Source organism: Pantherophis guttatus, chromosome 7, assembly GCF_059756535.1.
Source record: "Pantherophis guttatus breed Tessera chromosome 7, ASM5975653v1, whole genome shotgun sequence".
Taxonomy (NCBI): Eukaryota; Metazoa; Chordata; class Lepidosauria; order Squamata; family Colubridae; genus Pantherophis; species Pantherophis guttatus.
In genome coordinates this window covers 15,695,639-15,711,972 of record NC_142069.1, presented here as the reverse complement: position 1 = coordinate 15,711,972, position 16,334 = coordinate 15,695,639, and the positions used below count along the sequence as shown (strand labels likewise).

Here is a 16,334-nt window from a genome sequence, read left to right as displayed (position 1 = left end):
TTTTCTGTTCTGTTCCGTTCCATTCCATTCCATTCTATTCTTTTTTCTATTCTATTCTATTCTATTCTATTCTATTCTATTCTATTCTATTCCATTCCATTCCATTCCATGTTTTCTGTTCTGTTCCGTTCCATTCCATTCCATTCCATTCCATTCCATTCCATTCTATTCTATTCTATGAGTCAAACGAGCTTATCTCCAGTAAGTTTAGCTTGCCAGTCACCCATATCTGAGATGCAGAGAGTCCATGAAGCAGGACAAGTTGCTTTCCTTTTTTTTCACCTTTTTCTTTGATAATCTGCATCCGCATAACTGATCCTGCTTCCCATGGCAGTCTCATTGTTCTGCATTGCCCACAAGGTTAGCAGAGCAGCAAATGAAGGTAAACAGCAGAATTCTTTCAGGGATGCACAGTGACAGTGTTGAAGCCTACCAAAATCTCACCCTTAGAAGATTCCAGCACAAAAAAGCTTCATGGCTGTGAAAACAAAGTTACCCACTCTTTTTAAATGTGCTTCTTTCAGGATATAGAAAATGGCATTTATTAATTGCTTTGTTGATTCCAGTGGTCAGTTTACAAGACAACAGTTATATGTATTTGAGCTCATTATCACAGTGCTTTAAAATATCCAGCTGAGACCCTGAATTATACAGAGAAAGTGAAAAAACTAAATTAAATGTCATAAAAAGGAGTAAATAAAACAACAGAAATCATATATAAATTATATATAATATAAACAATTATATGAAGACTAGAGGTAAGTTAGACAGCAGCTTTAAAGGAAGAAAAGTTTTGTTAAATATATTGAATGAAATAGAAAGTTTGCTAGACAGAAGAATGAAAATTGGGGGAAATGAAAGTTATAATAAAAAAGGAAGACAGAAGGACACTATAAATGGCATTACAGAACCGAGGAAAATGGAAATGTTAGAAATATGCTTTGTAACTTTGAGGTGGGCGTAGCAATAGGGCTGTTCTTTAATGGAGATTCTTCAAGAAACATAGGAAGCACCTCTTGTGAAGCCCTCAAAACAGTCACATCATTCCCCAGCCTTACATGCAGGCACAGACAGGAACAGGAACAGGAACTAGAAAAAGAGATATTCCATGAGTTCCAATGGACCTCTTCCATTGGATTTGCAAAATCCCAATAACAATCTGTACAAATATAGGCACATTTTTCTGTTCATTTTCTAATAACCTTACAAAATTTCATTTGCCTTTTCACAGCAGCCATAATTCAGCCAGGTTTTTCATTAATACTTCCACTTTTATACCTAAGCAGGTATGCTTTTCTTTGGCAAGGAAAATCTAGCAATGGGTGTCGGATATAGCTTCATTTATAAGATTTATAGTAATGTAAGTTGTTCACTTAGTCTTGTTGAATATTCCTCAATACTGGTTGGCTGTAGAGTTTAGATACTTAAATTGTTGTGCTGCAAAGCTTCTTTTGGAATAAATAGCAAGGAATTGTCATTCAGGCAGTATTAAAAACTTACTTCCTATAGACATCCCAACTTCGATATTGTATTTTTGGCTTGCACATACTGCACATAGCTTGATGCTGCTAGATTGCGCTTCCACTCTGCCTGGATAGACCTAACAGCGATCTAGCCATAATATACACATGAGACTCGTATATCCAAAGCTGGACCTGTATCAGAACTTGCTCTCACTTTGCTACAAATGCATCAAAGAGGAGAACAAAACCTTAAGTGAGTTCTGAGAGTACTCCAGCTTCCCCCACATAAGACCAGTGGCTTGTATATTCACAGCTAGAGAACTGCTACGAGAACTGACTCTTCCTCAGCCTGGAAAAGCTGTCTGTTCACCTGTCTAGTGGCAGCTGTGGTCAGGGAAGGCCTCTGCATAGGCTCAGGTTGAACCCTTTCCTAGACCAAGAGGCCCTCCTCATAGTCATTCATGCCGCATGATTGGGCTACTGCAATGTGATGTTCATCTGTCCTTGGAAGTCACCAAGAAGCTACAACTGGGTCCAGAATGCAGTGCCCCTGTGCCTGTTGTGTGAGCCCCACAGGTTTCTATATACTAATGATGGCTAACCTTTTTGCCATTGAGTGCCAGGAGCAGGGGGAGGGGTGCGCACTTGCCCACACCCATAATTCTATGTACCCTGCATGCATGATCCCCCCCATGTGATCCCCGGTCCTGGCATGCAATGGCACTGTAGGCCCGTTTTTTGCTCTCCCCAGCCTTCAAAGCCTTTCTAGGAGTCTGGGGAGGGTGAAAATGGCCTTCCCCATCCCCATGAAGGCCCTCCAGAGGCCAAAAATGGCCTGTTTGCCAACTTCCAGTCCCACCAGGAGCTGAGCTCACATGCTCACCGATATGGCTATGTGTGCCACCTGTGGCACGCGTGCCATAGGTTCGCCATCACGGCTATATACAATCCAAGATACTGGTTATCACCTGTAAAGCCCTACAATGACATAAAGCCTAGATATTTGAGGGACCCCATGCCCTCTCTAGTAACTGGCAGTTCTATTTGCTCCAGTAGGGTATCAGTAGCCTGCTCTGATACCCATCAGTTAAAGGGACCCAGAAAGGAGGCTTTCTTTGAAATAGCCCCTGCCCATTGGAACAGCATCCTTCTGGAGGTCTGTACGCCTCCACCTTGCCTGCCTTTGAAAACCTGGATAGAGATGATTGGGAAGGTCCCTTTTTAATACTAGATGCAATGAAGTTAGGTTGTATCCTTCAGAGGTTTCCCTCTAGTTACGTTTTATGCTTGGTTCTGTATTGTTTTCAGTCTGTTTTCAGTCTGTAAAGCCACCAGAGTGGGAGGCAGTTGAGAAATGTGATAAATAAATATTATTTTTGAAATCATTTTTTTTTCTAATTTATCAACATAATTTTAAAATACAGGTAGTCCTCAACTTACAGCCATTTCTTTTGAGACAATTTGAAATTACAACAGTAATGAAAAAAAATGACTTATGACCAGTCCTCTCATTTATGACTGTCCCAACATCCCCATGGCCATGTGATCAACATTCAGGTTGGCAATTGGCATGCATCTTCAGCACTTGTGGCATCAGGTTGCATCCTTCCAGGAATGAAATCCAAAATTTTTCCCTACCAGTTCTGTGGGCGTGGCATGGTGGGCGTGGCAGGGGAAGGATATTGCAAAATCTCCATTCCCACCCCACTCCAGGGGAAGGATACTGCAAAATCTCCATTCCCTCCCCTCCTGGGGAAAGGATATTGCAAAATCTTCATTCCCTCCCCACTCGGGGGCCAGCTAGAGGTGGTATTTGCCAATTCTCCGAACTACTCAAAATTTCCGCTACCGGTTCTCCAGAACCTGTTAGAACCTGCTGGATTTCACCCCTGCATCCTTCCCAACCAGCTTCTGACAAAAGTCAATAGGGGAAGCCAAATTCAGTTAATAACCACATGATTCATTTAATAACTGTGGTAATTCACTTAACAAATGTGGCAAAAAAAACCCATCCTGGACATGACTCACTTAACAACCATCTTGTTTAGTAACAAAAATTCTGGTTTCAATTGTGGTTGCAAGTTAAGGACTACCTTTGTTATTTCAGCCTCTAATATAGAAATAGTATACATTCTATCCACACTATCTTAAAAGTAGAAGAATTGAAATTATAAATGCATCTTGTGATATTAACAAATGTAGTAACCATCCCACTATCTCACCATCTAAGTCAGTAATAAAAACATTTAAGAGTAACCCTCCCTTGGTGTCCCTCCCCCTCCATTTCTAAAATTATTTTGATTATTGAAGAATAGCAGACTACCACGTGTAGTGGTACCTCACTAGATACTTCTGTTTGATGGTGAATAAAGGCTCCCTCCCATCATCTGTTGTCCTCCTGGTACTAATGCTCTTAGAATTGAACCTATATTTTTCCCCAAATAACTTTTACAAATAATTGTTGATTAAAGTAATACAGAGATATGGACTGAGGCTTCATCAATATAATCAGCCATACCAGTACTCTTGTTTTATTATAATATATTTACAATACTTAAGGGACCCAAGAAAAGTAATATCAGAACTAAAGAACTGGATAGGAATAAATAAACTGTTCCAAGTGGAATTGTAGTTCTATATCATGGTGAAAAAATTGGGCTGACTTTTTTCCTGGGGTAGGGGGAAATGCCTTTGGGAGAAGTGAAAAATATGCTTTGAGACAGATTTCAAAGATGGGAGTTGTGTCCTTTCCTTGCTAAATAGTGAATTGAATATTGTAGAGCATTTTTCATTTCCTGAGTCATCTCTTCAGAAGAGCATAAGGTAGTCAAATTGCAGTAGTTGACTTTAAAAAGAAAAAACCTGTAAGATGGAAACTAATAAATATTGTATATAGACTGTGCTTTTCTAACAGTCTGCTATGATCTCCAGGTAGCTTTAGCTTTGAAGAATTTTTTTCTCCTTTCTTCCATTTGGCAATGCTAATTTCATATCTATTGCCATGGCTAAATTGTCTCATGACTTTAATAAAGCATGCATTATCTTTGCTTGATATCAGTTGCTGTTGATACAATAATATTCCATAGAACTCATGTATTTGATTTAGGCTGATGAGTCAGAATGTGCGAAATGATAATAAAGAAGTGATTGCATGCTGTTTTTTAACCAGGATCCAAGGGATTCAAATCTGCTTCATCTAGTAATAATGCTTATTTCTCTTGACAACATGACTTCAAATGCACCCTTTCTCAGCACCTCATAACCTACTGACCATAAGGGGCGGTGAGGTATGGGTAGAGTTAGGATTTCTATCTTTATTTGTTATTCTGTTTGCTCTTTCTTCCGGAAGTTGCTAATCTCAGGATTTTCTTTTCTACCTTTGTTCCCTAGTTATTCACACATGGAGTATTCTCCCCTTGACTCTCCTCTGGTAGGATGTACCGTGTTTCCCTGAAAATAAGACCCTGTCTTATATTTGTTTGAACCCTGAAATAAGTGTTTGGCCTTATTGCCATGCGCTCAAAAGCCCGATTGGGTTTATTATCAGGGGATATCTTATTTTGGGGGAAACAGGGTAGCTAGCCAGGTGCTAGGCTGGTCTGCTTAGGTTTTGTATTTCATGTAAACAAATCTCCTTCTAGTTGTAGCTAGACAACCTATCCCCATAATCTTTACATTAAGTGAATCTCATTTTACAGGAAGGCATTTTTCAGGAACATAAAGAGCTTCCTCCAAATAGAATTATATAAGATCAGGACAGAAAAAGTAAAAATTCTTGTAAAAGACGAAGAAACTGTTAACCGTTCTGTGCACCTGAAAACTAGGAAGGAAAGCAGCAAATTTCTTCCTCAGGCAGTCTGTATAAAAGCTGAACAAACCTGACTTCTCTGGTCAAAATGACCAAGGGTTTGCAAACATGCTAGAAGAGGAAGGACTCATGGATAGAGGGAAGTATTAGAGAACACAGGATGCCTCACAAATGATATGGTTGATAGTGAATGATTCTACTTTCAATGTCATTTAGAACTAGTTGAGGTATCAAGGAATCTTTCTGACCTTTATGATGAAAAATCCACCATTTCAAAAGTACATCTTTTGAGGAATTTCTGTACTGTAACAAGAGAGTAAGAGATGAAAATCTGCATTTGCATGTGAATGAAATGCTTGATGTGGTCAAGCAATTTGAGAGGCAAGACTTAAGAATCCAAGGTGAAATACTAATCCACTTTACTTCTAAATTCTTAATCGATGAAATGGTAGTTTCTTTCTTAGAAATGAAAGATGTGGAGCAGAGCTTTATAATAATTGACTTTGAATTCTGTAATTCTGAAAGAGATCAAGTATCTCTGAAGACTCATAAAGCTAAATTCAGACCACCAGTACTTTGGCTCATCTGTATGCCAAGCGCCCCAAGAAAGACAAACCAAAATCGCCAGCATACATATATTCCAAAGAGAATGGAATCAATCCACAACAGCGAAAGAAAGGCAAAGGACAGAATACAAACTAATAAAATTCAGGAGGAGAGATTACTCTTGTCTTTCTCCAGAACACAGGATGGCTACATATCACTTATTCATCACGGTGTTTCTTAATCTTGGCCGCTTTAAGCGGTGTAGACTTCAACTGGGTGGGGAATTCTGGGAGTTGAAGTCCACACTGCTTGGCCAAGTGGCCAAGGTTGACAAACACTGATCTAATATATGGAAAGAGGGACATTCTGAGCAGAAGAAGCTTAATGAGATTCTCATGCACAGGACACAAAAAAGGCATGAATTTAACAATACAAGATGACCACTACATCTCAGATCAGTCTAAACTCCTGTCAATGAAGCATACGACTCTGGAAAAAGTAGGGTTTAAAAGAAACCAAAGCGATATAACCCAATATGATGAATTAGTTATAAAATATATTCTTTAATAATATGAACTTTTTGATGTGGATTTCGAAGACAATAAAACTAGAGCAACAACACAACAACTATTTAAGCTTCTCTGGCACAGAAGCTTGGAACATAAATTGGAGAATTTAGCCAAATGCTTGAAAATATGACCACATGGAAATCAATCATAACAACCCTGCTATTGGATCAGGACAAGATACAGGACCATTTTTTTTCCCCAAAAGAAGAGATAAAGAAACAAAGGAACCCTCAGAGTTTATTCACAGCAATATTTGTGGGTCAATACAAATAATATACTAGGTGGAAAATTATATATTTGTTGTCTTCTATAGATGACTATTCAAGATTTACTGACCAAACAAGAAGACCCAAGAATTAAAGAAATTCAAAGAAATGTGACTTAGGAGAAAGCCTCAGGTACTGTGCACAGATAATATGAGATGAATATAAAGCAGTGGCAAGAGATTGTACAAAAGAAAACACAGAATAAAATGGCAAATAGCATTTAGACTTATATACCACTTTACAGTGCTTTACGGCCCTTTCTAAGAGGTTTACAGAGTCAGCCTATTGCCTCCAAAAATCTTGGTCTTCATTTTACCAACCTCGGAGGGATGGAAGGCTGAGTCAACCTTGAGCCTGGTGAGATTCAAACTGCCGAAGTGCTGGCAACCGGCAGTCAGCAGAATTAGCCTGCAATACTGCATTCTAACCACTGCACCACTATGGCAAAGAAGAAAAACTCTGACTAGGATGATGAGATACATGCTGCAGTGATGCAATATTGGGAAGAAACAATTAATACATCCACCAGTGCAAATTAGGTTCCCAAGCAAAACCATAAATGCAATCCCCTATACTATACATTTTTGACATGGAAAGAAGCCCAGTGTAGGATACATGACAGGTTAAGATTTAGGCTTGTATGTCAGAAGAAAAGAGGATCAAACTGAATTTGCAGATGTATGACAGAAATCATGGTTTGGATACACAAAATACAGCACGGTATACAAAGTCCTAGAATCTGCTCTACACCTGTCAAGATGCATAGTGTTATTGATTTTGATCAGGAGAAAAATACAATGTGGAGGTGTCAGAACATGTTCCCCACATCTAGTTAGGCAGTGAGCCAAGACTACAGGCTTCAAAGGAAACCTTTCTCACAAGCTGGTATGGCAGAGCAGGTAGGAGAAAATGAGGTGCCACCGATCAGATGGTCTGAGAGATCCAAGAAAGGCACTCCACCCTAAAGGCTTTCCTATGTTGTTCAAAGAAGAAGGTAACGGAACTGAAAGACATCAAGAAAATGTCAGTCACTGAGCCAAAAAAAAAAGAGAGAAAGGCTGCATAACCGAATCTCTTCACAATAATGACACATAAAAACTTGTCAAGACACCCGCAGGAAAGAAAACAAATGGGTCTTCAAAGCCAATGCAACACAGAAGGGAATTAGCCAGTACCATAAGGCCCAACTAATGTGTAAACAATACACAAGTATGCCAAGAATTTATGATAAAACTTTTGCACCACTAATCAAATATATTTCTATAAAATAACAGAATTCATTGACCCTGGGAATAAAAATTAAAGTTTCCAAAACATTGCAGACCAAGAACAGAGAGATATTTTCGTTGTATTAAATGGTCAGGACTCTCCCTATTAATTCAGGCCTGGGTTAGAAAGATTAAAAATGATAGGAAGGCTCCACCTTTACATTTTTATTAATAGGTGGAGCCCAAGATACATAGTGGCTAGAATGAAATCCAGTTACTGTCAGTGTTCCAAGTAACACACCCATTGAAAGATCCAGGTTCGCTTCAACTCTGAAGCGAAACCGGCTGGAGCCATCTTTTGCTACCTCATAGTTGCCAGTTACCACATATACTGTACAACTAATTGCTTCAACTATCACATGTTTTGGTGACATAAACATGAATTGCATAGGATAAAGCTGTTCAGCTAACTTATTTAAGGAATAACAAAAATGTACCAAATTTAAATATTTTTAGTTGGGGTGCTTAACATTCCAAAATTAAAACATTAAATATTAAATAAAATGCAAATGAAGTAAAATGAAATAAAATACAAATTTAACTGTTAATGCTGCAGAATATCAACAAAAAAAAGAGAATGTGTTTTTTAGGACTATTTAGAACTATTTTTCTAGAATAAGGAAATTCACTGACAAGTATTTCAGAGTTTTGATTACATTAGTCTGCCTGGGGCTATCAAAAATGGGAAGCATAGTTTGTTTTGTTTTGTTTTAATTTGATTTATATGCCGCCCTTCTCCGGAGACTCAGGGCGGCTTACAATGCGTTAAGCAATAGCCTTCATACTTTTGTATATTTATACAAAGTCAGCTTATTGCCCCCACAAACTGGGTCCTCATTTAACCTACCTTAGAAAGGATGGAAGGCTGAGTCAACCTTGAGCCTGGTGAGATTCGAACTTACAGTAATTGCAGACAGCTGGTGTTAATCACAATGCTTTTTAGTCTGCTGAGCCACCAGTTTGATTGAGAAAGATCATCTTAAAGAATATAAGAATAGCCTGGCTGGATCTTGTCAAGGCTCATCTTAGTCCAGTGTTTTGTTTGTCACAGTGGCCAACCAAACTCTACAACCTGCTCACTCTCCCATCATCCTGATGCCTACAAGAGAGAAGTTTTCACTTACTCATAGTAGGAGAGAAACTGTTTAACTGTTCAACTGTTTAATTGCACTGCAGTTTGTTCTTACTAGCTGATAGCTGATCAATTGGACAATGGGATCAGTGAGAGAAAGATCAAAACAAGATGGAGGTGGCAGCATCATGATTAAATCACTATCCTTGTTTACATATGTCAACCGCTGTTTTGACCCTTCCCTATCTGTGGACACTACTGAACTGGATGTAGGGAAGAAGGCAGGGGTGGGTTCTACTTACCTTTACTACTGGTTCGCAACGATAGTATTGATTAATGCTACTGATTTTCAAATAGGCTGAGGGATGTGAAGGATTCCTTGGTATTTAGCCAAGAAAGGGATGCTGAAGGATGCTAGATGAGAGCTTCTTTTAACAGGTTTTGTTGTTTGCTGACATAAACAACAGGCAGACATGGCTCATGGGTTCCTGTGGCTATCTGGGCAGGTTCATGAAATACTTCATGAACAAAAAGAACAAATATGAGGAAATTTGCACTCCTCTCTACTTCATTCTCTCCATTCAACATGAAAGACCAAGAAAACTTTGAGTAGACGAAGGATTAGCGGAGAGTAGGCAAGGAAATCAAGGGCTGGTTTGACAGGTGCTTTTTTCCTTGCACAAATGAGATTCCATACCACCCACCTACTGTGTACGTTTGATGGGATTTTTCATATTTAATTGATTCTGAAATGGTTTGCTAGAAAAAAAAAAGTATTGTATTTAACAGTGAAGCCAAACTATTATTTCTGAGGGAAAAAAATATCTAACCTCCTGTCTCTCGAGTTAAAAAAAAATTTCAGGGCATTCTGTAACATAAAGAAATTCCTACTTGAGGTCTGGGAACTCTTCTGGAATTTTAAACAGAATGATAACCTAACTCTACCTCTGACAAGTAAGCAAGAGGACTCCCATTGGGTGGGAGATTAATTGTTTCACTCTAACCATTTCAGTTGCAAAAATAAACAATGCTATCAATTTGTTTTTCGTTAAACCCTCCCTAGCTTTTTTTCTCTTGGGAGAAGAAGAAACTCACAACAAATTTTCTGATGGGAAAACGCCTCCTCCTTCCTAGACTGAGGAGTCATTGCTTCAATAAGCTGTTTCCTTTCTAAAGCTCTTACGTAAAGATAAATCACGTGGCCCAGGAAACAGTTTCAGACACTTGGTTTTCAGTGAGTTTTTGGTAACTGTTGATAGCAATTTGTCATCCACAAAATCAAACAAACATACTTAAAAAGAAATTTCCTTTAAAGAACATTTTTTTCAACAGGTAAAATAATAAAGAAATAAAAAAGTAGACTAGAGTAGATAGTAAAGAATAGTAAGAATTTTGCAAAATATGTTATTTACTTGATTTATAGTGGTTATAAATATATTATCCCAACAAGGCTTAGCAATTTTTTTAAAATCCAGACTTTCTGGAAATTTAGGTGGAGAGCTGAGTTCAGGATTGATCATACCAGGATTTGGCAACATGGGGCACCAGAGTGCCATACAGGCTTTAAACCAGTGGTGGGTTGCTCCCGGTTTGGCCCGGTTCGGGCGAGCCGGTAGTGGTGATGATGTGACATCAGCAAACCAGTTCTCTATGACTGGGAGCTGGGCCCGCCCCCACGTTATACCTACCTTTATTTGTTGTTTTTTAGCCCAGCTGATAGGCGCGGCAGAATGGATTGCTGCACCTCAGCTGGGCAGAAATCTAATGCGCTTGCGCAGAGCGCAAGATTGGCGTGCGTGTGAGTGAAGCGAGCATGCGCACAGCGATCGCACGCAAAGCACGGGCGCGAAGAGAACCGGTGGTAATAACGGTTGGAACCCACCACTGCTTTAAATCCCTTTTGGGGACTCTTCAAAGCTACTATTCAACTTGCTAAAAGTAACATAGTTTCTAACCACTTTGAAGTGAGAAACATTAAAACAAAATAAAGTGTACTGTAAGTCCTAAAAGAATCTTAGTCAGCATTAAAGACCCCTCCCCAAATTTAAAGAAAACTCATTTGAAAATCCTGGCTTCACTTAACCCTGCCAGGCAAAATCATTATGCAACCTTTGTCATTAAAAGTTTGCCTGATCCTATTCCTAAATGTTCCTACTTTCAATCAAATTAGAATATTTTTATTATTATTTCAGCTTGTTCATGTTTAATGATGTCTCTCAAACTACACAATGGTGTGTAGTAAAAAAAAAAAAGCTGAAACTAAAAGACAGGAAGCTTTACAACACTAAACTATTATTTGGTTATTCCTATATAAACACAGAATACTGTAGTTCTGTGATAGATAACCTCTTGCATAAGAGATGCTGGTTTGAGAAAATAGCTTAAGTTCTACAAAATGAATCTTGTTCTTTCCTGAGTTTTAGGCCTATATTTTAATGGAGCAGAACTTTACTGTAATGGATTCATTTAAAACCTCATGTGTTTACTTCACTAAACGACCAAGCCAAAATACTGTTGGTAATCTTAATTGGTAAAGCTAGAAAATCTGGCAAATCCCCTTGAAATCACAAGATCTGCTTTATTCTGAAATTGGTTAGCTTTTAGTTATCCTCTTTTTTTTATTATGAAGCTTTGTTTTGTAAAATAATACCCTAATAATGACTGGAGGCAAACAAAGCTTATCTCCCTAGCCAACAGCCAAGAACTCAGAAGATTAAAAGGCATAATGTGGTTGGCCATAAATTCTGAGATATTCAGTGGGAATAGACTCACTCTCTCACACCATACTAAAGCTATTTTTAAAATCCTTCTTCCTTTATCTAAATATAAATAGTTTATATTTTGTACAACAGTGACTTTTTTCTTGCCAATCACTGTATGATAACCCTGATCCAACATCAATAGCTTGATAAATATACAAATATTTTTCCTAGCAGTGTCTAATTTCCTAAAAACCAGTATATCAATAAATTAATTAGACTTGCTTAAGGCTAGTAAAGTTTATTCCTATGAGGAATATTGTGGTTTATTGGTTACACTGGTGCACATGTGGAAGTATTAATTTCAAGTTTTGTTTTGGGGCAGAAGTAAAGATAGCATATAATAAATAATTTAGTATTTGTCATGAAAACGTTACCAAAATGTACACAATAACAATTGTAGCCACAGTAGACTATTTTGTGTTTTACTGGGTACAGTTTGTAAAATTATGAAATATTTCAAAACTGCATACCAAAAAAAAATTACAGTTGGTATAGATAGCTTTGAGAGATAAACTAGATAGATCTGTCATGGATATTGCTAATTTCAAATAGCTAGAACTGAGAGAGAAGGAGTAGGGAATGCAGATTGAGGCAAAGACATGAGGGAAGTGGTAGTTAAACCTTCATATCTCTCTAGTCCCAGCTGAAATTATATGTGCATTGACTCTACTATTCACAATGGGAGCTTTTTACTTAAATAACATGAATAGGGGAAGAGAATTAACTGTTCTAATCTCAATCTGGATTCTTGACACTGCAATGGATATTTGATTTTAAAATAGAACAAGACTTTTATTTTAAATCACATCTAATTTGGCCCTTAAGAATCATTTGAAATATGCTAGTATACATTCTGTTCATGGTTTAGTGTCCAAAAATGTGGCTACCTACTCTTGATTTCATTGAAACAGGTTTGGTTGAGTTTTCAAAACTTTCATCTGTTGGTAAAGAGGACATGAAGATCTTGTATGCATTGAATGTTTGTATTATGTTATTACTCAAAATCTCTGTGCCTTTTAATCTTCATTTTTTTTTCTTTGATGTAAATGTCTAATTCCATATTTATTCCAGGTTGATCTAGTTCCTAGAGATGCTGGCGATCATCGACACTAATTTTAACATTTACCTCTAAATTTATAGGCAGAATATTGAATGATGTATCTTCTACTGATGCTTTCTTCCATTCCCAATGCACTCAGTCCTGTTTTAATGGGATAATAAATAGAAAATTATTCCTCCATAATTAAAATGCTGAATTCAAACTAGCCCATGATGTTTCAAAGTTTACCTGGAAATTTTCCTTATGTATGTTTCAAAAATGCATTTTACTTCTTTCTAATTTCACCCTCTCTTTTACTTTCTCCCCACAAAACACTCTTAACAGTTCCTCCAACTGTTGAGGAGTAAAAATCAGAAAGATTTTCAATCCAGGGATGTTTAGTTGGATTGCAATCTAACTACCCAATCTTGATTCAAAATCTGGCCTAGCTGTGAATTCTAACTGCTTTCCTCTTAACATTTCTAAATCTGGTTTTTCCACCAGTGTTGGAACTAATTGCTTTTCCCATTTCCCTCCCCACCCCCCCTTTTTTTTCTCTAAAAAATCCTGGGAATTCAGGCTCACATTTCACCCACGACCTGTAGTTTCCTGTACTAAGAACAACATCTCCTGTGCCACTTGTGTTTGGTTTCTTTGAAAACTGATCTCAGCTGGAGAAACAGGGAAATCAGATTAGCACAAAATAGTAAACAACCAAAAACCAGCATATGCACTATTTAATAGGATAAAATAAAAGTGGGAAGATGATTTTAGAATATAAATGTGTGAAAAAGAAGTTTTGCAATCTTGCAAAAATGTCTGAAATACTTAGAAATTTACCCACGTTTTTAATTTAAAAACAGAGTAAATTCCACCTCAGGAATTTATAAGATATCAATCTTTAGTTTAAACCCTACCTTACACAAATTCATTTTTAATATTAAAGTGGATCTAATGCTACAGTAATGGATAAATTAAATAAATATGATAGTATATGGATGAAAGATGACAGCTGTCTGTACAAAAGGAGAAACTTGAATTCAGTAGGCCTTAAAGCCATGTAAGCTGTTGGTAAAGATCCACTTTTTCATAATCAAGAAAGTTTTTTTTCTACTCAATCCTCCTCTGTCTGCAGGATATTCCAAAGACAGCTGATTTATGTCAGTTATACTTTAATTTACTCTGAGCACAATGCAACCAATGGCCATTATGGGGTTATTATCCTCAGAATATAAAGAATGCTCTGTTTTAGGCTCTAGACAACCTTTTAGAATTCAGCTGTGGGAACAATTTGTTTCCTATTAGTGCTACTCTCTAATGAACCACCCACAAATCAGTGGTATAAAACATAAAAAGACCAAAAGAAAATATAAAATAGTAAAGGAAGGACTCCTTCACATTAGTCAGAATTAATCTAACCCCAATTTGCATACACACAGGTAGTCCTTACACAAACACTTGATCCCTTTGCTTTCAATGGGATTACATGTTTGAGTAATGCCAACTTGTATGCTTATATGGAGACACCTGATCCTAGCTGCTCTTCTACAGCCCCTGGCATTATCAGGGCAGTGATTCTAATGCCAATTCTGAACTGTTTCTGTCTGTCTAACATTCCTTTTTAATCCCCATCCTGCCTGCCCCTCCCTTATGTAGGGTTACTTTAGTGATCCTTGGAATATTTTTGACTTCCTCATCGTAATTGGCAGCATTATAGACGTCATTCTCAGTGAAACTAATGTGAGTATAACTTTACTCTCCTTAGGATGCCACCAAATCCTCCTTCTCTTCTTCTTTACTTGTTATCTTCTCTTTTTTTCTGGTTTATGTTTTCTTCCCTCTAGTCATGCTTTTATTGACCTTGCCGTTGTCCTTCTCCCGGGGAGGGGAAAAAAGGAGGAGGGTTGAAGACCTCCTTTCTTTTCACTGGTCACAACTGGTGGCTGGTGAAGGCGCACAGAGATTGGGGTATGTGTGCTTTTTTCCCCTCCCCAAAAGATGAAACCAAACCAAACCAGACATGTTTGAGTGTAAAGTTCTAACTAACCAGGCTTTTTATTGATACCCTCCATCATGTTACAGAGGTATGAGCAACCAGTACTGTAGAGTGGTAAGAGAGTTTTTACTATGCCCACATAACCTCTTTCTTTCCTTATTTTTTCTCTTCTCTCCCTCTTTCATGCTTTATTTATTTATTTGTTTGTTTGTTTGTTTTGATTTTTCTTTGGGGTTTTTTATACCCTTTTTCCTTCTCTCTCCTGTTTGTTTTCTTCTTTCTCTTCTTTTTTCTTTCTTTTTTTTTCTTTTTTTTTCTTTTTGGTTTCCCTGACACATGCAGCACTATTTCTGTGATGCATGGAATACATTTGACGCCTTGATTGTTGTGGGTAGCATTGTTGATATAGCAATCACCGAGGTGACCGTAAGTAGCTGGCGTCTGTCCATGAATGTGCCTGCTCTTAATATTCATTTGTCTTTTCTGGGTTTTTTAATCTCTCCTTTTTTTACTCTCTTCCCTTCTTTCTCCCTCCCTTTTTATTTAAAGTTTTTTTTTAAGGATTGCTTATTTTCTTCTGTTTTTGTTTATGCTTGTTTCTTTATGTTTTAGAACAATTTTGAAGATTTTCTGACTGTTGCATCATTTTCTTTCCCTCATAATCAGCCTGGCATGAATAAAAACTGTATAGTAGAAAAAAAAAATCTATGAAAAGTTTGTGGAGTGAATGCACAATAAGCAAGTTTCTGTCCTGGGAAGTTGTAGAAATTAGTCAAGACTGATTTTCCAAAACTATGTTAAATTTCCTAGGGCAATGAAGTACTTGCCACTTCACAAAGAATTATAGGGCAACTCTTTCGAGGTGGAATAGTTGGAACCAGATATGGAAAAACAATTGCAAAGATCTTTATTTTTCCAAATTCTTTTCTTCAATCTTGAATCCACAAGACTTAACAACTAAGCTAACATTCTATAATAAAACTATTACACACTAAATGAAATTATATTATTTGTCTCTCAATTATTTATGGAAAAAAACTTCATGAGAGGAGGAATTACTCTAATTTTTTAAAAAAATCATTAGTACCAGCTAAATTCTGGCTCAGAGAATATTTTGGCATTGTGAACGTTATCTATGTGATTTGTTCACTATTTGGCATTGCTTCAGTGTGGGCATCTACAGAGATCTTGACCAGCTGTAGCTATAGTGATGAAAAGAAATATCATTCATTATCATAAGCTGAGGGAATTATGTTTGGCAAAATCCGTTATTTAATTATAACACCACCCCAATATTATTTACAATTTCAGAATATTCAGTAAATTTTACTGAGCTAATTCCCATTCCAGATAAAATTCTAATTTGGACCTAAAATCAGATAAATTAGATTAATCATACATACGTTCCAATCTCCATAGGACAGCCACATTATTTAGCAGGAAAATATGTGAAATGTGATTGATTGATTGTGCAGGTTTTTATAGCCCAACCAAAACAACAGACTATGGGCAAGTTACAGGTTATAATATAAATAAGCAATCATA

General features: G+C 37.3%; 1 protein-coding gene across 12 annotated transcripts in view; it reads left to right on the top strand.

Annotated features, from left to right (window-relative positions):
* CACNA1C (calcium voltage-gated channel subunit alpha1 C) overlaps positions 1 to 16,334 on the top strand; it is a 625,236-nt gene that overhangs the window by 547,201 nt on the left and 61,701 nt on the right. For 6 of the 12 annotated variants that reach the window (XM_087873676.1, XM_060694462.2, XM_034403541.3 and 3 more), the window contains one exon: positions 15,132 to 15,215. In XM_087873676.1, the coding sequence (XP_087729802.1) occupies positions 15,132 to 15,215 (84 nt within the window). Of the gene's footprint in view, positions 1 to 14,449; positions 14,534 to 15,131; positions 15,216 to 16,334 lie in introns of all 12 variants that reach the window. The other 6 variants (XM_087873677.1, XM_060694461.2, XM_034403542.3 and 3 more) reach the window with 2 other exon arrangements.